A 20700-nucleotide genomic window follows, 5' to 3' on the forward strand; every position below is an offset into this window, starting at 1 on the left:
ATTATTATGTATTTAATTTTATTTTAAACCTTATAAAAAGATAGGGTTAATGTTATTAATTACTCATTCTGACTTGTAATTTTTCTGATAATTTCTGCAGGTAAGGAAGGATTAGACGGTTTAGGCGTTGACACGGCGCTCATCACTGTAAGGTAAAGGTCCCGGGTTCGAATCCAGCAGCCCTGCATTCGAACCCGCATACTTACAAATGGGCTTTTTTTTCAAAAACACCGGCACCCCGAGGGTTGATATAACCTCTGCTGTTGCGAACCCTCGTTAAAAAAAATAAATAAATAAAAGGAAGGATTAGTTGAAAGGATTAAACAAAAAAGAAACACTTGTGGATATATTATATTATTTTATATAATATATGTTTGCCCAAAGATAAAAACTACACTTTGTATAAAAAATGGAGACAAAATAAATTCTGAAAAAAAAAACATTCCAAAAACAATTTAAACTCACATCTACATGAATAGACTAAATCAAATAATGTACAATTTCCCACAATTGCTTAAAAATGACTGAAATTGCATAATTAAAAATAATAGCTACATTTTTTATGGTGCTCTATGTACAATTAACATCATAAATATATTTCAAAACAAGATAAATCAAAATAATAAATTGTTTATTTTGAGTTTTGTGATAATAATTGAATCTTTGTAGTAACAAAATCAGGAGTAAATTAAGCAAATTTGTTACAAATATATCAATATTTACAATAAGAAAGAATTCAAGGAATGTAAAGTTAAAAATATTAATATTTTCTACTCATTGAATTTATTGGCTTATAAGCATCAAATCTATCACCAGAAGTTTGGTAGCTCAATGGTCCTCCACTCATTTGCATTGGCATGTTTGAAACCATGGGTGGTGGGTAAACTCCTCTACTCCCACCTCCACTTCCAACCATTGAACTACTGCCACCGCTGCCGCTACTTGCCCACCTGTGAACACGACACAGTATATAAGATTTGTGTTTGCCTAGGTGCAAGTCACACCCAAAGATTTAGTAAATCACTCAGCGTGCCCTGTGAAAATTATGCGGTTCTTTTAAAAACAATTTAATGCAATATCTCGGGTAAAAATTAACTTGTCTTGGGTAAGGTCTTGTTCCTCTGCCAAGTTACCATCTGAGTATTGCAGAGAAAACCCCAAGAGACCACAGCACCTTTTGAAAACAGGCAAAGCCGGAATCAGTTATCAAGTTCTGTCATGATTGCACACTAAATGCGTTAGTACTTCCTATGCAATTTGGATTTAAGAGGGAACATTCTCGTGCATTAAAACCACATAGGAAGTGAAAAAATACAGAAATCCTGAAAGATAAACAAATGTGCTTTGGAATATTCTTAGGCATAGAGAAAGCCTTCAATAATTTTGTTATTTAAGGTGAAGCAGCATGTATCAGTCACATGGCCGAATGTAGCTTTACAGTAACATACCAAGAAACACCAGTTCTGCAGCTCTTCTTTGTCAAGGGTCCCACAGGGCATTACCTAGGACCTTTCTTCTACATATTCTACACAAATGAAAATTTTCCTACCTTGACAACTATTACACCTTGTAGATGACGCAGCAATCTATATAATGAAAAAAATTATCAAGCAGCTAAACAAAATGCAAGAGTATATCTCAAAAGTAAATTATTGGTGTCAAGACTGGAGAATAGTAAGGGATCCTCAATTTCGGTGGCCTCAACAGTTTAGGTACTGAAATGGCACCCATCATTTAAGGTTAAGATGTGTCGAATCCAGCAACTAATATACTTAAAAATCGGTTTTTCTTCAAAAACACTGGCACCCCCAGGGTTCACCTTGTAGTTGAAATACCCTTATTATACCCATATGTATGAAAATTTTTCTTCTAACACCTTAGTCATTCTGGATTAGACACTACCTGGGTGCAGCTACAAAGGCAATCAAAACAAAAGCGGGGAACACACTTACCCGAAGCCACCCGATGCAAATCCAATTTCCAATTTTCCATAAGATTGTATGACCTCCGTGCACATCTGCCTGATGCCACGCAATGCTACCCTACTCTACGCTATGTGATCCCCACATCCTGATTTTCCTACAGTTGAAGACAAGAGAACCGGACACTCATATTTTTATTTCAAACTATATGTATTATTGTTGTTATATTAATTACAGCATACTTATTTTAATGTAAACCAAATTAAGCGAGATCAAATATTCATTATTTTTATTTTTAAAAAATTAATTTTAATGGTTTGGCAGAAAATTGATCAAAACACTGGAATACCATTTATTGATAGAATGAATTTAACTAACAATTTATTACGTGGTTTTGCTCATTAAATTTAACTAAAATTTATTACATGGTTTTGCTCATAAAATTTAACAAACAATTTATATCATGATTTTGCTCATAAAATTACAAGCATTTTCGTCGAGCAGCATCAGAAGTGGGCACTCATATTTTTTGTAGTTTATTTCAAACTATGTATATGAAATTTCGTAAATATATTAATTACTACATGCTTATTTTAATGTAAACCAAATTAAACGAGATCAAAAATTCAGGAGTTTTATTTAAAGTTATTTAATTACGATGATTAAGCAGAAAATAATTTATCAAAACACCGGAATAACTTTATTTTTAAAAATTTAATTTAATTTACATGGTTGTGCTCATAAAATTTAACTAACAACTTATTATATAATTTTGCTCAAAATAATGCATTAAGAACAAAAGAGGTGTTGCGATTGTGAAACATGCTGTGTGACTGTATGAGCGCGCTTGACGTAGAACATGTGCAAGCCCTACCAAAACGAGACAAGGCGTCGGGTCACGTCGCATAGTGTTGCATCGGTTAAGTGTGTTCCCCGCTTAAGTATATCCATAATGTCCCTCTTGGCCCATCTGGACACATTCCAGTGCAATTTGGGACTCAGCTGTTAAATTGCACCTCAAAATCACTCAGACACTGAAAAATGGGGTGTTACGGATGCCCCATAGTTCATCAGAGGGCTAAACCTGTACAAAGGCTCAGTAAGACAAAAAGCAATCTGGACATGGATGGAAGTGATCTAGCAGTTGACGTCGTGGTCTGTGATATCAGGCCATCACATAGAACGTGTTTCTTCTTGAAAGAAATGTACATTTTCACAACAATGCTACCCCCTTCCACTATTGTTAACAAGAAGAAGAATCACTTCTGATATTAGCATTGAGAAATTCAAGAATTTTTTTCTCTTGATTGTTTCATAATACACCAATGGGGGAAGGGTAATGTGAAAAAAGGACCAAGGGGGATGGTGGGAATTGGACCCTTGACTGTTGGGTTTATGAGCCGAAATTCTATCACAATAACTACCGGCGGTCACCTTATCATTCTTTTTAGCTTGTATTTAAATTCTGATACCATCTCAGGAACTATACAATAGGTAGGGCAATCATTGAATTGTATCCTACTATTATGTGCCACGTCAATTAGTTTTTATTTTCTTTACTATGGTAAAAGTTGTTACAAGTGGAAAATAAAAAGGGAAAAAATTGTTTTATACTGGAGGGGGGAGTGACCAGAGCCAGAGATGTGGGTGCCTTCGGCAAAGTTGAGCAAGGCCGGCAAGAAGTCAAAGATGTGCAAGCAGTTTTTGGGAGATGAAGGAGGCCCAGCTGAGCCATGAGTGAGGAGTGGCGCCCGGCCAGTGAGGCTCGAGCTTGAACGGGTTGGATAAAAAGGACTTTTTTTGCATTTTTTAAATTATTTTCAAGTTTATTTTCTTATCACCGTTCAAAGGAAAGTTCACCACGTGTGCAAGAACCGTCTTGGGACAAGAAGGAAAAGGACCGGGACGAGGTTCGAACTTTTCTTTTAGGTGAATTTTTTCTGACCTTTTCTTTTTCTTTCTTTTTTTTATTGTAAAAGAGAACTTGTTTTATTTCCTTTTTGTTTTCCAATTTATTTAACACTGAGCACACTGATATTCTATTTTTCTTGTTTTTATTTAACCCCGAGGGTTCAATGTTTCCCTAAAAGGAATGGAAAAAGTGTGGCGCCTGATTATTTTATTTCTGCAGATGAAGCAGACTTGGAAAAAAAAAATCCCCACTGAGCCCCAGATGGTCTGAGGAAGAACAGTAACATTGTACTTGTACTAATTGTAATGTTTAATAAGACAATAGTTTAACTGGTAACAAAAGTTACCAAAATAAGGGTCTAAATTTTAAATTGATTGTATATGTATATTCAATTTGTGAAGTCCAGACGATGATCAAATCCCAATAATTAAGCGATACAACATTAACTGAATCTAATAAAACAATCTCACCTTTCAGGAGGAGCTCGGGCCCAGGGATTCATGTCGGGAGGTGCTTTTCTATCACCCGGCATGCCATTCCAGGCAGGTGGAGGAGGCTCTCTACCAGACCCACCAGTAACTACAGATGAAAATTCTTTGTTGTTAGCGCTGGAACTTCCAGCCCATGATTCAACTCCATATCTGTGAACGCCTAAAATGAAAACGCATAAATAATTAGTTATGTAATTGGAAATTCAATTAGACCAATTTATTAACAATTAAAATAAAGGTTCATTTGTATTTGTAAATCAAATCACTTTAAGTCATTTTTACAATTATAAATAAAATATGAATCTATTATCAAACTGTGTCCTGGGACTTTTCTTTAACTGTTTTTAAGTTGATGAAAACATTAATAAAAATCAGTTGAAAATTGAATAATCATATAATGATTTAACATTTTAAGTTACAGTTTGATCAAATATGCACAATCACACCCACAACAAACACTCACTTTCTCAAAAACATACTTTTTGTGGTAGGATCATAACGGTCTCTGTGAGACATTCGGGAGGATTCTGATTTTCTATGAGAACCCTCTTCTCTCCTGTCACGCTCATCTCTACTTCGGTAGCTTGAACTACTCGTTCCCGTTGGCCTATCTGAATAACGCATTCTGGAAATATATATTTTATTTATTTTATTTGAAATTTTAAACGTCCTAAAATCAAAAATAAAAATAAAATATTGGAATCCAATTTTTCGAATTCGGAAAAAAAAAAGTAATAATAAAAAAGGTAAACGTACGAATCTTTCATCCTTGAAGTCTCTTCTCTTCTTGAAGTTCTACTTGATGAGGCTGGAGGGCTGTCTCCATATCTCACTCTGCCTGAGGGTGGTGATATACCATCATCTCTCCTTGCACTTTCTTTCTTGTAATCCCTAAATTGGTTTAGAAAATTGTCATGACAAAGTTTCCATAAACATAAATAATAATTGCAAAAAATTTAAAAAACCTTGAAGGTCCATGCGCGCTTTCATAGCGCCTTTCAGTAGCTTGCCTTTTTCGATCTTCATAAGAATCTCGAGAACTGCTGAGAGTTCTTTTACTTCTTCGCTCCTCCTCTAATCTAAAATAGCTTGTAATTTTAATTCATTTAATTCATTGAAAATATAATATAAATAATAAAATATAAGTGATTTACTTTAATTGTTGCCTTTTAAGATCTTCTTTTTCTCGCTGTAATCGATCTCTTTCCATTCTAAGAAGTTCAGCTCTTTCCTTTTCCAAGCGAGCCATTTCAATACGAATTTTTTCACGCTCCCTATAAAAATATTTGTTTTAAATAGCCTAGAACAATTAACTGACAGCATTTTTTTCAATCGTAACTCCTGATTTGAGCAAGTTGTGAACAACTGGAATTAAAATTGTTATAAACGCACAATAATATAAAAATCCCTGATTAGATTTACAATTATAATAGACACAAATGTTATTTGATACAAAACAATTTCCTACCTCTTAAACGTTAAAAACAAGACACAAAGATACCTAAAGAAATTATAACAATATAATTCCTACCGATTGAAGATTATGATTAAATATTTGGGAAGAACCAATTTATAAGTTTATCCCACATTTCCTAGTTCTTTGTAAATTTGAAATTTTCTTCCAGTTAAGGGATCCCACTGAACAAAAACGTCACACACACACACCTCTTTCTTTCTCACTCTTTCTCTGTACTATTACTACTATTATTTTTTTCATTTTTATACCGTCGTCTTTCTTTTGTGAAGAGTAATGTAACTTATTTCTTCTACTAACCTGGTTTTAGGAAGTAGTGTATCAAAATTCAAAATGCATTTTAATCAAATTAAGAAGCTACAGTAGATCAAACAATTTTATGTCTAATAATATCTCTCTTTTCAAAACAAATACAATAATAATAAAAAATATATTTTTTGAACTAGAAACCAACCATGTAAAATAGTTATATAAATTTATATCTATATGTATTAAATAAATCTTGAGCCATAATAACAAATTATGCCTAATTTTTATTGTCTTTTTTTATGTTAATTGGTAATGAAATCTTGATTACCCATAGTTCAGGTGTTTTTCCATAGGAAAACCCCTTATAGAAGTACTTTGGGTTCAAATTCAAGGTTGCTGAGATTTGAACTGGGACCTTCGGGGATTAGACAACTTACGGGAATGAATATGTAGGATTTTTATGAATTTTATAATATATCAACACACGGCACGTTAAAGTTTGAAGATTTCTTAAATAAATTTTACCACATAACTCTGGTATATGCCTTATATGATAAAACTTATGTTTTTGTGAAATTTTAAGAATGTCAAAATTGGTTAAAATTTTACAAAGGTGCCATATTGAAGTTGCCAAGCGTAAAAACTAGAACAATACATTAGCAAATATATCCACCAAAATTGTTTTATAAACAACTTGACAATTGACTGAAGATTGCCAAGTACTTGTAAGAAAAAAAGGAAGCTTGTGGAAGATAACAGACTTTTATTCCTCCACATCCTTTTCTCAAATTTACAAAAACAAAGCGAACTTACAAAATATAGTTGTAAAACAAGTTAAACCCTATAACTTCAACCTAATAATTAACTTGAATTCAATTCGACTTGAAGAAATAAAATGTTTAATCCATTAGAAAAGTCATAACTGCACCCAAGCATATAAAATTATTAACTCTTGTTCAACTGATTTGTAATGTAAAAATGTCCATACCAAACAAATTAACATATCGACCAAAAAATATATTGTGGAATCTTTGTTAATTTTTGCACTAGGGTTCAGACAGAAATGAATGAATATATTCAAATATATAATATACAATCAGAAATGTGTTCAATATCAAGTTTTCAAACTTTTAGATAGTTAAGCTCAATGGTTAAAAGGGATTTTTTTTATATTTTGAACAGTATGTATTTGGAAGCCACGAGAAGGTTCTACAATTTTGTTTGTGCATATGTGTGTGACTAGGAAGAGTGTGTGTGTGTGTGTGTGTGTGTGTGTGTGTGTGTGTGTGTGTGTGTGTGTGTGTGTATGTGTGTTTTGAAGAAAGGGCACGCACGAATGGACGAGTGTGTGATAACTTTTTAGCACATATGCATAAAGATTTTCTTTTTATGTAGGTTTATTCTCATATGATACTTTTATTTATTAATCGTTTGTTTTGTTAAGGCATAAAGCCTTTTTAGAACTAAAGGGAGCTGACCTCTCAAGCCTGAGTGCCTCATCTCGTTGCTTTTTCTCTATGATCCGATGTCTCTCCCTCTCTTCTCTTCTTCTTCGATCTTCTTCCCTAAGGGCTCTTTCTTTTTCCCGGAGTCTTTGCCTTTCCCTTTCCTCCTTGATTTGTGAGAAAGAAAGTATGCCAGATTCACTTCCGGAATGATGCCTAGGTGCTCTATGCCGGTCCCTAGAAGAAGTGTGTCTCCTATCTGTGCTTCGTCTCCTTTCGGTGCTCCTCCTTCCTTCTGAAGTAGTACAGGCACCGGTTTCTCCAACAGAACTTGTCCTTCCACCTCCGATGCTTTCAGTTTTTTCTTCTGTGCCTCCATTCTCTCTTCCTTGATCTTCTGAAAAAGGGGTTTGTGATGTTTATCCAAAAAAAAGGATCTCGGAGAGCGCAGGAGTAACTCAAAAGAAGAAAAGAACATTAGTGTTGTGATAATTATTAAAACAAATAAACAATGCTGACGTTATATGCTGGCTGCAAGAAGTATATCAAAATAGAAGTACTATAACTGGTTTGGCAAAGTGGTCATTCCATTGGCTGGCTTAACACTCAGCTAATCTTTCACGAAGAAATAAAATTTGAGACTTTCGTAGAAGTGAATAAACACAATAACATCTTGAACAGGCTGACCAGACTGGTTGACAAGTGTTGGTGTCATTGATAAAAGATTAAGTAGCTGTTCAATCCATTATTTAGATATTTTCTCATAGCTACATAACTCACTCATCTCACACAATTTCGTATGCAAGAAAAAATACTTAATTAAATATTTGGCACTTATGTTACTCAGAAGAAAGTTTTTACACGTTCGACCCTACATTATATTCATAATTTTGCTGTTGCAGTACACTTTTTACACTTCTGTTAAATAAAAATATAAACTTAAATATGCAGTTTGACTTACAATATAAATCTTAGTATAAAAATGTAAATAAATATTGAAAATGTGAAAACTCATATAACAATGGCATGCGCCATTATAAAGGTTGGATGTTAAATAAATATACAAATTTGGCTAATTGATCAAAATATTTTCAAAGTGATTTAGACAATTATAATACATTTCTAATTAGTTTGATTTAATGTATAATTTGTAAAAAAAATTTCTTCCAGGCTCTTTAAGTACTTCCTTAACTTGTTTCATCACGAACATTGAAAGAGTTCACAGCATACCATTAACTCCAAATTAAGAATTGTTTCACTCTCCATGCTAGTTTCTTCTGTCTGTACTGCTTAATACCCTCAGATGAATGATGACAATGCCTTATGGTCCACTGGTATTTTATTTATTTATTTTTTGTTTTGCAAATAATGTATTTAGTGTGAATCAGTTGTACTTTCCCAAAAGCATGTATGTAAGTGAGCCATTTTAATGTTTGAAAAAAGAAGAAAAATAAAAGAGGCTAATTATGAAATCCCAATGTCTTTCTTCTCAAACTTAAATAATGTGGAATATTTTTTATTCCACTTTGTTAATTAAATTTGATCTGTAGTTATGTACAAACTACAAAAGTTGTCTGATGTGAAAATGTATATCTATGTAAAACCTAAAACAAAATGAAATTATAATCAAAGTACAAACTTACCAGTACCCGAGGGGATCGCGCTATCTTCTTTTTTACGTTTTCTTTCTTCTGACCTCCTTGGTGAAGGCGCTGTCAATGACTTTTCTTCAGGTTTCTTAGTACCAGCATTTTTGGGCTTATTTGCAACCTGGAAATAATATGATTAAAGTTTGTTAATTTTTAGTGAAAATTATTTTTTAACAAACAACTTATACCTTAATCCATAAACAAAATCTAATTTAATTTTTTTTAATTAATTCAATCACAATTAGCAATAGAATTAAAAAAATATATATATGTATATAGTTAACCAAGTAAATCGACACAGACACAACTCAAAAGTACATGTAGTGCAACTCATTTTGAAAAAAAATAATTTAATACCAAAAGCCATTAATGGTCAGAATTTTGAAGCAAAAACAAAACTATATCTTACAGCTTCCACTGAAATGAGTCGACCGTGAAGTTCCGTACAGTTGAGATCACGGATTGCTGATTGAGCATCTTCAGTCGTTGCCATTGTGACAAAACCGTAACATCTTGCCCCTGGAGTCTTGGCATTTGTCACAACTTTAGCTGCGACAACCTAATAAAAATAAATTCAATTAATTATATTTTTTATCTAAGGTATTTTTCTCCTCTCTCAGGTAACCCCAGAGAAATGTCATTTATTTTGTTCTCTTCTTCCGTTCCATTTACGATTACAGAAGTTTTTACATTTTTAATTCAGTGGTACAACTTAAATTTAAATTAATTAACCTTTTTATGTAAGGTATTGGTTGAAACGAAAAAGTTAGTGTCACGAGTGGGATTCGAACCCACGACCTTCACCTCAATACACCGCTGTTCTAACCAGTTGTATCATCCTGACTTCGATCCACAGTGACATCATGACATCTGTTTACGTGGATCTTTTTTTTTTTCTCCTAGAGAGAAGTCAAGATCAGAAATTCCTGGGGCAACAGTGGGAATTGAACCCACGATGGTCTATAAGCTGAATCTGATGTACAACCACTCAGTGACTACCATCGTTCAATATATTCTTACTTATATTATTGTATAATTTTATTATGCTGACCATAAACAGCCAATAGCTAATTTTTTATATGGTGTAATTAATACTGTGGATATTTAAAAGAAGCTGAGAATTACAACTGATTATTTTGAAAGAGTTGTCATACAATTACCTTGCCAACTTTTGAGAAGACGTGTTTCAAATCTGTCGCCCTTGTAACTGATGATAAACCGCTAACCCATAAATTTCTATGAGTACTCTTTTTAGCTGTTGATTAAGGTGTAAATCAGTAAACAATTATTTAATCATTAGTATTTAAAAAATTAAATAGATGTACTACCTTTTTCATCTGATGATTTCTCTGGACTGAAAACAACATATTATTTTATTACAATGTATAAGCACATTTTTTTTTTAAATTTATCATCTTATTCAGACTGTACACAATAATCATAATACATATAACAAATTTTTTATGATATGCGCATAAAAACGTATTTTTTTTAAATTCATTATTTAAAAAACTATTCTTTTATGCACATATCATGAATGTAGGAACTTAAAAATATAAATGTATTTTTATCATTATTACCAGCATGATAAATATATGTGACCACCGTTGTAGAAATAGAAAAACCATAAAATTAAAAATTTAAAAAATCACTTAATATATAATACACACCTAACATTCCTTGCATCCTTTCGAGACTCTTGTTTCTTATTTCCACTTCTCCCACAGTCTTTCATTTCTAAAAAAGTAAAAATTGCATTCAATTTATAATTTTCTTACAAGGCATGCATGATTTACATGTAGAGGAGATTGTTAACTTTTTCACATATTTATTATAACTCGTGACGATTTTGTTATTTAAAATTATTTGGTTAATATCATGCTGACATTTATCGATTAAATAATTATTAACCAATTAAAAAGAAGGCATGGATAGAAATTTCAGTACATGCATGAACACATTTACACTCACATACACAGCCAATTGAATTTAATTTTAAGCTTACCTTTCTTCTTATCTACGACATCATCCTAAATAAAAGCAAACATCATTAGACAAACTGAATTAACATTTAATGCTATTTTAAAACTAGGCATAAACTGATCATAAATAAAAATTCATTCCTAGTAATTAGAATAAAGACATTATCCAAAAGTAGTAACTATAAAAATTACAGGTAACATTTGTTAAACATTATTTATTACCAATAATATATTTTTTCAATTATTATTTTTTTTTCATTTATTTTTTCTCCATTTTGTAGGATCAAAAACGTAATTACTTGCAGTTTGATAAATTTAATTTACTGGTAATTAAAAATGATTCACAGATTATTAATTTGTAAAATTTCTTGATGTGATCGGAAGGGTATGAAAACTTGGCATTTAGACATTTCTGACTATCTTGGGCTCTTTTCTTGCTGACTTGGACTTGTCAAATGCAACTGGGCATTTTACTATCTACAATGGTGGGTCTGTGATATAAAACCAGCAAGGATAGGCAGACTCATAAATGACCCAACTATAAACAATTCTAACTAATATTTATCATCACCATTTTTTTAATTTTAATTTTTGTTATTGCTGGTATTTGCAACATTTAAATTTAAACATCTATCATATGGCAATATTTCCAAAGCAAAGAGCCAAGGAAAAGAAAAAAATTTAAACATTATAAAGTTTTATTAACATACCTCTCCAGCCATCAATTTCTCTTCATCTTCTCCTATAGTCAAATGAATTGAATCCTCTGTGTCCATACCATTTACATCGTTCTTTTCCTGCAACTAAAACATGAATGCACAATTATTGCAATAGAAAACAAAAAGAGCAAAAAAAAAAATATATAGGGTTTTAAAAACTTTACCCAAACCAAAAGCAGTTTAAGTAGTCATTCAAAATGAACAACTTTTATTAAAAAATTATTATTTCTCATTATAACACGTTAAAACATTACATCCTTGAAAAAACAACGAACACTGCAATAATTATTTCACCTCAAGCTTTTCTTCTTCTTCAGGATCTTTTTCACTTGTAGCTTGCCCAGGTTTTGAAGCCTCATCTGCTTCTTCTTCACAATATTCATCCTTGTCTTCTACTTTATCTTCATCTTTCAAATCGTCATAAACCAATTCTTCTTTTTCGAGTTCTTCTTTAATTGGATCTTCACGAATTTTTGTAGAAGGCTTATCATCTTTCAAAAGCTCTTCTTGCTGAAGGTAATAGCAATTAAAATTTAAATAGGTTTGATAGGAAAAAACGGTGTTCGAAAAATGAAAAAGCAACAGAACTTTACCTTATTTGTATCGCATGGTTTAACTTCCTCCAATTGCGCGTCTGCAACATCAACATTATCTGTTTTAATTACAGCTACCTCTTTCTGTTTGCTTGCATCTTCTGAATTGGTTTTGTCTAATTCCGAAAGTTTCTCACTGGAAGTATCTTTATTAGTCTCTTCTTCTGTAATATTTTCTTCTTTTTCTACAATAAGGAAATTGTTATGTACTATACGTATTTGGACTAATTCTTTTCACTATCATACATAGCTTTTTGTTATAAAGTCAATATCACTATCACAGAATTTACACTAGATAGTGAGTTATAGACCCACAGTTGACGGTGTTTATTGTTAACATGGTTAAATTCTGTTCATTTCATTTTTATAATTAAAAAGAAATAACTAAAAATATAGTGTAAAAAGAGGAAGCAGGATTACTTGTACTTGCTCTTCTACAAGAAGAGAAGTAAAACAAAGAGGAAACTCAGTCAAAGAAAACTATGGGTTCATCAGTTATAAGTACAAAATTGTAAAACACACTTTCTCACAACTACTGTCATGCCATTTCCTACCATTGCCTTTTAATTTTGTCACTAAACTCCTCACACTTCAAATCTCATGTCGCAGGACTAACATGAATTTTTTCAATGAACTGTTCCACATCGAAACATGCAATGGCAATGTTTTCTGTGGTGGACTCAATTGGCTCAAATAAATGACTGGTGTGAAGTACTTGTGTATTTTGAGTAGAGTCAGCCAGTGAGCATGAGAACATGTGCCTTGCCACCATTTGCTACAGGGCTAAACTATTTTTCATTTGTCCATTCAACTAATCGAATCATCTAACAGCCTCATGTGAAAAGATCTTATCATTGAATACCGTAAAATTGAGATGATCACAAATGCACAAGAAATTCGGTTAGTTAAAAAATTCCGTACATTTGGATACAATTAGTATTACAAAATGTTGGATTTTCTTTTGTTTTTTATGCTTAACCAAATCAGTTTTATCAATGTGTACTCAGCATTGGCCACTTTGGAAAAACTATTTTTAGTTTTAGTTTTGTCTAAATAGACAAAACAAAAACCACTTCATTAGTTTTAAATAATGTTAACCTAACTAGTTCAATTTTACAATTGACCTATTTCCACTTTTTCATTATTTTTACAATGCTTTATATATGTTCAATTTAAGTAAGAACTTCAATTAAAAATTAAGTAAGAATTGTAATGTACATCATCAACTCTTAATAATTTGATTTTTTTCTTTCCTCTTGATAATTTGAATTATTTTGGGCCTCTTGATTCAACAATTACCCACCACAGAGGTGTTGGCAGTCCAAGGTCTGACCTCGGTCTTATCAGCCACCGAGATTGGGCTCTGGCCGAAGTCAATATCTAGGTCAATTCAGCCTAAAATCCAGTTCCTAAATTCATTAACACACTCACTCTTAAATACATTTTTATTAAGATTCACCTAGTTGTATCGAATATCCTCCATCAACTTTTACACCTATGAATATCAACATAACTGGGTTCGATGGGATACTTAATTTTCTACCATTGGCCATCTCACACTACAATCATGCCAATAAATACATTCACACTCAATACACATTAAGGGCAGACACTATCATTAAGGTGACTCTAGACATGCGGGATTCACCGAATGCCAACTAGTGGGGATGAGTGCTTGGTTAATCACCGAGCAACAATACTCAGTGCTCACCACACTCAGCTAATTGTCGAATTCATTCATAATCCACAAATATTCATGGATTAGCCAAATCAAAGATCCACTCATTCAGATATTAGCTGTTATCATTTATCAACACTTTTATTTATTGACGTGACAACGTCTTATAAATCAGTAACGCTAGGAGGCATTCGCAAAAAAAGTATGACTCATTGTCCCGTTACGATTGGTGTCCTGTTACGCTCGAGCCGAGAGTAACCGATTAAAGCCGAGCGTGCTTTACGTTACGATTCTTAACAAGATAACAAAAATTCAAAGATATTAAATATTACATATGTAACAATCATTTAATGAATAAAATATATTAATTATAATATAATCAATTGTGTCCTCATTGTTATTCTGTGGTATATGTTTATTGTTATTCTGTGCTGTGTGTTCCTTGTCTTAGGATACGTTGTCACGAATTTAATGTCCGAGCGCCTTGCGCCCAGACCCCCATTTTTTTTCAATAATAAATTATTCCCAATTAATATAGATGTATTAATGAAATAATATAAGAAGTTCATAATGTTTCTGTCGGATAGGAATGGATTGGCCCAAAATAACAATCTTCGAGTTCCTCGATCTGTACCAAGCTGAACCAATAATTTGGAATGGTTCTCTTCCGAATCACAAAACTTGGAACGGGTTTTTTTGCGTGGAAACAAATCAAAAGTAAGATGGGCCAACAGTAATCAGCGACTGATTTGTGTCTGAGTTTGTAGCCACTACACCAAACAGAGTCCGCAATTGCACCAATGACAGTTTCAAGGTTGTTCATCACAAACTGGTACAACTTGAGGACTCGCATTCATTTGGCAAATATTCGCTGTTTCCACACAAACTGGCTGGTTGTATGAACCCATGTAGCGTATACTTAGGCGTGTTATTTGGTGAATGACAACACGAGCGTCACAAGACTTGGCAAATATTCAGCACCAATCAGCATTCGGTGAATACTGACTGTCTGGAGCCATCTTTACTTTATACACTATTCAATAAAACAACCCTGAAACTGACCATGGGACCCTGATACTCGCTGCCAATCTCAAACTCAATTCACATATCACGCGGCATTCCTACACACTCTTAATATACAGCCAAGGAATTGCACCCTTCAATTAGGTGGGACATCACAGCCTTCATTGCCTCATCCGCCTTTTTGTTACACTTCAATGTATCTCTACAACTAAAAAACAGTGAGAATGTCGATAGAGTACCTGTCACAGACAGCAGTAACCCGTTACAAACAGTAGCTGCAATGTGAGATTCACTGTAACTAGTTAAGCAGAGCCACCATTACTCCTATCACCTCAAAAGTGTGTCAAATCGCATACAATTCTGCCATGTAATCCCTACAGTGCAGAGGGATGAACATAAACTGTACGCACCCTTGCAGTACATAGCACATGCCATACCCTCATCGGTTTTCTGACCTGTGTGTGAATACAAGGCAAAAACCAACGTACGTTGATCTAAGTTCCAAGAACTTAGCTCAGTAAAATCAGTATAGGTATGGTGGAGTTTGGATAACACGGTGAGATTGTCCAGGCCATTTAATATGGCCAAAAGGACCAGGGTGGAATCAGCTAGCTTCCCAGCTTGAATACTGTTCCCAATGTCATCCCTACCCTCCTTAACATTTTGCCAAAGCACATTCCTCAGGGTTGCATCCGGGTCTGAATACACTCATATATTCTGGTATATTGGCACCTAAGGCTAGTAAGCAATGTACCAATTGACCAACAACCCCGCTGCATAGCTGAGGGTAGGCTGCTCCTTCAGAAGTTTGACTGGCAGCACTCCCAGTGGCAATAAACTGGCCAAATGACTTTCCTAAACACACCGAAGACTGTTTGGAGATCCTAATAATAGAGCATACTGAGACTCTTCAGGACGGTTTTTAGGCTAAAGGATAGCCCATGCAACCTTAAAACAAAGCTCTGTCTCAAACATTTTCAGAATGTTCACTCCGTCCCCTCCCCACCAGAAGTGACAACTTCAATTGTTTTTATTGATAGATCATGAGATGCGGTCTTGTGTGATGTGGGTTTGGAAAAACATTTTCTTTATCGTGCCAACATTTCGATCTTTATGGCGTCCCCGAGATAAAATGGTCCAAAATCTTGGGGTTTGTGAACAAGTCCAAGAGGTTTATGCAGGACACGTGAGCAACCAAGTCCCGGAGCTTTTAGGGATGGGGTACGAGTCTACCCCCATATGGCGTGCCAACATTTCCATCTTTATTGTGGTGTCCTACATCTCAATCTTTATTGTGATATGCCAACGTTTCGATCTTTATTGAGGTGTGCCAACGAGGCCCTCATTGAGGCCCTGAAGATGATCTCAATAAAGACTGAAACGTTGGCACGATAAAAGAAAATAATGAGCATCTCACAACCTCTGAATAATCGTTAATTAATGGTCACTAAATACTACACATTTAATTGTTCTTCCCTTCACCTCAACGGTGTCAATGTGCGGCTGCCATCATAACTTTCAGCTCAGCTTGTCTCATAAAATTTACTTTATTGCACAGCTCACTAGATATTTAATAGAAAACAATTGCAAATTTAAAAATGAAAGAGAAATTAATTTTAAAAGAGGTTTGTGAAAATGTCTGAAAAACTGATGGATGAATTTTTATTATTTAAGTGATAGAAGGCATAATAAAATTGCATTAAACTTAAAAGACAGAGCAGTTAAGTTAAGAATGAAGTTTTGCATACAGAGGTATTGAAACAGAATACTTGAATAAAATTTTAATTTTAGCTACTTGAAGGTGTGAGATGTGTAAAATTTAGACTTTCCAATTTAAGACCCTGCCTCTTAAACAAAAAAAAACGAGTATCCCAATTATAAAGAACATTTCCACTGTATTAAACAAACATTACGACTGATCTTAAAATAAATAAGTCTATGTAAAAAATATACAATCTTTGTAACAAGACCATGGCAGACGGGAAAAATATCTGGAAGTTTTAACAGACCAGTGGAAAAAGAAGTGAAAATAAAAGTGTAAATACGTACTTTTCGTCTTGACGGGTGAACCCTTGGAATCGACGGTAAACGCATAGGTCTCTGGGTCAAGGCCTTCTCCTGACATAGCCTATGCAAACAAATTAAGTTTGAAACTAAAAACAAAGTAGTTTAATGGTTAGTAGTTGAGTGTGTGCCTTCCGGTGTTTTCTCACAAAAAACAAATGAATTAAAACAACAACAACGAGGATAACCTCAACAACGCAGGCTAAAATATTTTTTTTTTACCTCCTTCAACTTTTTAACCAGGACAGCTTTGACACCGGTCGTATCCAAATCTCTTTTTTCCAACTCGGCTTTAAGATCGACAACACGAAGTTCACATAATTTCTTCGTATCTACCTCCGACATCGCAGACGGTAAACTCACGGACGAAACGGAAAATTTACCTCCTCCAATTTGAAAACTCTGCCCCCGAGGGATAAAAGCATTTATCGAGTAATACAGCCTATCGAAAAAGCTAGGCCGGCGGCTTTTTATTTCTTCTCCACTTTAAAGGAAACCGAAATCACGGGCTCAGATGTTATACAATATTTTAAAAATTAATGTTCGATTCAAAAACGCATAAAATCGAACAAGTCGAGAATATATAAGAAAACGTTTATGTAGACTTAACAATAACGGATATCAATACACTAAACACTGCCGTATAATAAACTGCGTTATTCCTAACCTCGTCCAAAAAACACTGCAGTACACACGAAAAGCGACTATGCAAATACCAATGCTCACTTAACGTTCAGACTTTGATGTACGAACCGGTTTTAATCATTACAATTCGGACGCGATTTGCGACATTATAAAATATTAATAATTTGAAACGTTTTCACGCTGGAAACCGATTCCTTTTACATAAAATTTTTTCCTTTAGTGGCAAAGCCTGATGGACAATCGGGCATCGATCGACTCCAGCAGCGACATCACACACCCTCACTGGAAACAACATTAAAGGGTGCACGCTCAAACAAATATATTCAACTATATTTCATAAAAACTGTGTGCTGCTAAAATATTCAAATTTCAAAGCAAAAAAAAAACATATCAATCAATAATCTTAACAATTTAAAATCAGTCATTTATTTTAAAAATCGATTGTTATTATATTAAGATGGTACATTGTACAAAAAATTATGAGTTTAATTTGAAGTACGTATTCATGTAGCGGTTTAATTTTCAATAAAAATCATATAGAACATGAAGTAACATAAATGCAACATATCTTGGCCCAGAGTGGTTGTTAAGGTGTTCAATTCGTATTTGCCTCACTAACAGTCCTGGGTGCAAAGTATAATATAAGCCTTGCGATACATAGCCTTTTTCTTAGCAGTCCTTGATTAATTATTGAGAATAGTATGAAAAATTGATTAATTAATTTTTATACAATGTGTAATGGGACTCAAATCCCTAGGGTACTTATAAGGGTGTTGTGGGGTCGAGGCTCGCCCATCACACTAATTTTTCCACTCCACCACACTTTGCATAAACAATAGCTCAATTAAAATAATTATTTTGTTTAATAGGGCCAACTAAAACATATATTAAGTATGAAAAATGTAAAATGGTTCGACCTGTAAAACAAGAATTACTTTAATTAATATTTTGTTAATAATGAGGTAGTTTAGAAACCTTTTTTATTTTATTGTTGTGCTATTCTTATGGTGTCATATTGTATGTATCAATACGATACCACAATAATAACACTTTATGCCCTGATGATGACCAAAATAAAGATTGAAATGTCGACAAAAAATGAAAAAAGTTTTTTTGTAAACAAGTTGATTCTTGACCATTCCTCATGAATCAACAAATTATCAAACAACCGGTCATTAAAAAACACACTTTAATTAATGATAATACACTTTTTAAGTTATGCTTTGTATAAAGTAAAAAAAAAAATTATTATAAGGATTTTTAGATAAATGAGCCATGAAACGACAAAAACAAAAAAAATTAAAATGAGGCAATTAATTTAAATTTAATTTAATCTAATAGTATTTGTACTAAAAATGTGTTATGTATAATGGGTAATGTAAATGGACACACCAACATAATAATAAAAACATACTTTATTCTTTAAAAAAATATACTTATAAAATTACAACTAATATTTTTGACATGAACATTTTTAATACCAGTTAATTCAAAGTTTTCAAAAGATGAACAACTCTCAAAACATTCAAGTAAATTCTCAGAAAATTTATTCACATATGGTATTGGTAATTTGTATTTTGTTTCACTATATAATTAATTATCAGGTAATTAAAAGACAAATTTAATTAAAGTTTTGAATTAGTAATAAGAATAAACTCATTCTCCTTTTATTTTCGTAGTTGTTGAATTCATCATGTGTGTTTTACTTAAAATTATTATTTTTAAAGAATATAATTGTTATACCTACAAAATCAATTCATGCAGCATTGGGGCACTTTTTGGGTTTGTTGAATTAGTCAAACATGTTTTGGCATTGGGCAATCTTCGGTTAGGTATTCACTTACTAAATACAGACTCTGATCCTATGCTGGTTCAGCATTTAAAATGACCACATAAATCTTTGGCATAAGTGAACATTCCGTATCAATGAATTACTAAATTTTTCTATCCTTTAGTTGAAATAAATAAAAGTAACAGTCCCCCTAAAAGTAATCATCGAACAAAATATGCCTAATCATGACTTATTGCTTGAATCATGTGCGATTTTTTTACAAACATTAATATCAAATTAGAAGAAAAAAAAACTGTCAGAAGATTAGGGTGACAAAACATTCATTGGATATTTACCAATGCAACATTATGACAATACAGGAAAATGAGCATACACAAGATAACATAATCACTTGTTCATTTATTGCATTATCTATTGATAAAGAATTATTTTGCCTCATGAGCTATGCATTCTTTCTACTAAAGACTAAAACATTTGTAGAATCATTTGATGGGGTATTTATTGAGCTTCACAACCTCTTTGTTTTAATTTTTGTTCCTACATGTAATTCGGGACCTCTGCTGTGTCCTTTTTCAAGGCTGCGGTGAGCCAGCAGAGATGAGCTCATCTATGATCAATCGTTTTAGATGACCAGATTCATAAAAAATAAAAAATAAATAAAAGAATTTATGAATAATAAAAAAGAATTTAAATTGTAACAATTGATGTTATATAACAATTATAAACTTTAAAAAATATAGCAGTTTTAATTATAAAAAAGTTTAAAGAGATAAATTTGTATTCTTTTTACTGTGTGTTTGTCTATTTTACTAATAATTATTGCTGAAATTTGTCACGATGATAATGCAAAGTCGTATTTCCCATTAAAGGACAATATACTCCCTCAACTGCCTATAGCACTTATTCGCAAAGTTCCACTGACTTTCACATAAATAAGCAACTTATAAACCAAAGAACTACACTGCCACGTTCTTCTAGAGCTGTAAATTTCACTTCAGTAATCTGATAAAACATGCGACAAATTTGTAGTTTGCCAAGCTTTTGGTCATTTATTGTATCTTC

The 20700-nt window shown here is 33.0% G+C and overlaps 1 protein-coding gene across 4 annotated transcripts; it reads right to left on the minus strand.

Moving 5' to 3' along the window:
• Positions 1 to 746: 746 nt before the first annotated feature.
• LOC106661845 (scaffold attachment factor B2) lies at positions 747 to 18069 on the minus strand. 4 transcript variants are annotated; one of them, XM_024229828.1, is made up of 18 exons: positions 17424 to 18068; positions 17187 to 17265; positions 12437 to 12621; positions 12138 to 12353; positions 11835 to 11927; positions 11148 to 11172; positions 10813 to 10879; positions 10471 to 10496; positions 10303 to 10397; positions 9552 to 9701; positions 9137 to 9263; positions 7527 to 7887; positions 5480 to 5599; positions 5291 to 5413; positions 5082 to 5216; positions 4805 to 4950; positions 4305 to 4485; positions 747 to 950 (listed from the first exon to the last, which is right to left on the minus strand). In XM_024229828.1, the coding sequence occupies exons 1-18, from the start codon at positions 17544 to 17546 to the stop codon at positions 761 to 763; spliced, it is 2442 nt and encodes an 813-aa protein (XP_024085596.1). In that variant the 5' UTR covers positions 17547 to 18068; the 3' UTR covers positions 747 to 760. The 4 variants fall into 4 exon arrangements, with proteins under 4 accessions (XP_024085596.1, XP_014241034.1, XP_024085592.1 ...); XM_014385548.2 differs by having other exon boundaries at positions 5291 to 5404; positions 7527 to 7890; positions 17424 to 18067; XM_024229824.1 differs by having other exon boundaries at positions 7527 to 7890; positions 17424 to 18067.
• Positions 18070 to 20700: the final 2631 nt, after the last annotated feature.

Source organism: Cimex lectularius, unplaced genomic scaffold (assembly GCF_000648675.2).
Source record: "Cimex lectularius strain Harlan isolate CLEC.00 unplaced genomic scaffold, Clec_2.1 scaffold57, whole genome shotgun sequence".
Lineage (NCBI taxonomy): Eukaryota > Metazoa > Arthropoda > Insecta > Hemiptera > Cimicidae > Cimex > Cimex lectularius.

Bases quoted from the DNA above. Each gene is read 5' to 3' on its own strand.
- LOC106661845 (XM_024229824.1), bottom strand. From the start codon at position 17,546: ATGTCGGAGGTAGATACGAAGAAATTATGTGAACTTCGTGTTGTCGAT. The intron at 7,891-9,136 runs GTAAGTTTGTAC...CCCCTTTTTCAG, and splicing joins CGCGATCCCCTCGGGTACTG to AAGATCAAGGAAGAGAGAAT. The intron at 951-4,304 runs GTGAGATTGTTT...TCGTGTTCACAG, and splicing joins GCCCGAGCTCCTCCTGAAAG to GTGGGCAAGTAGCGGCAGCG.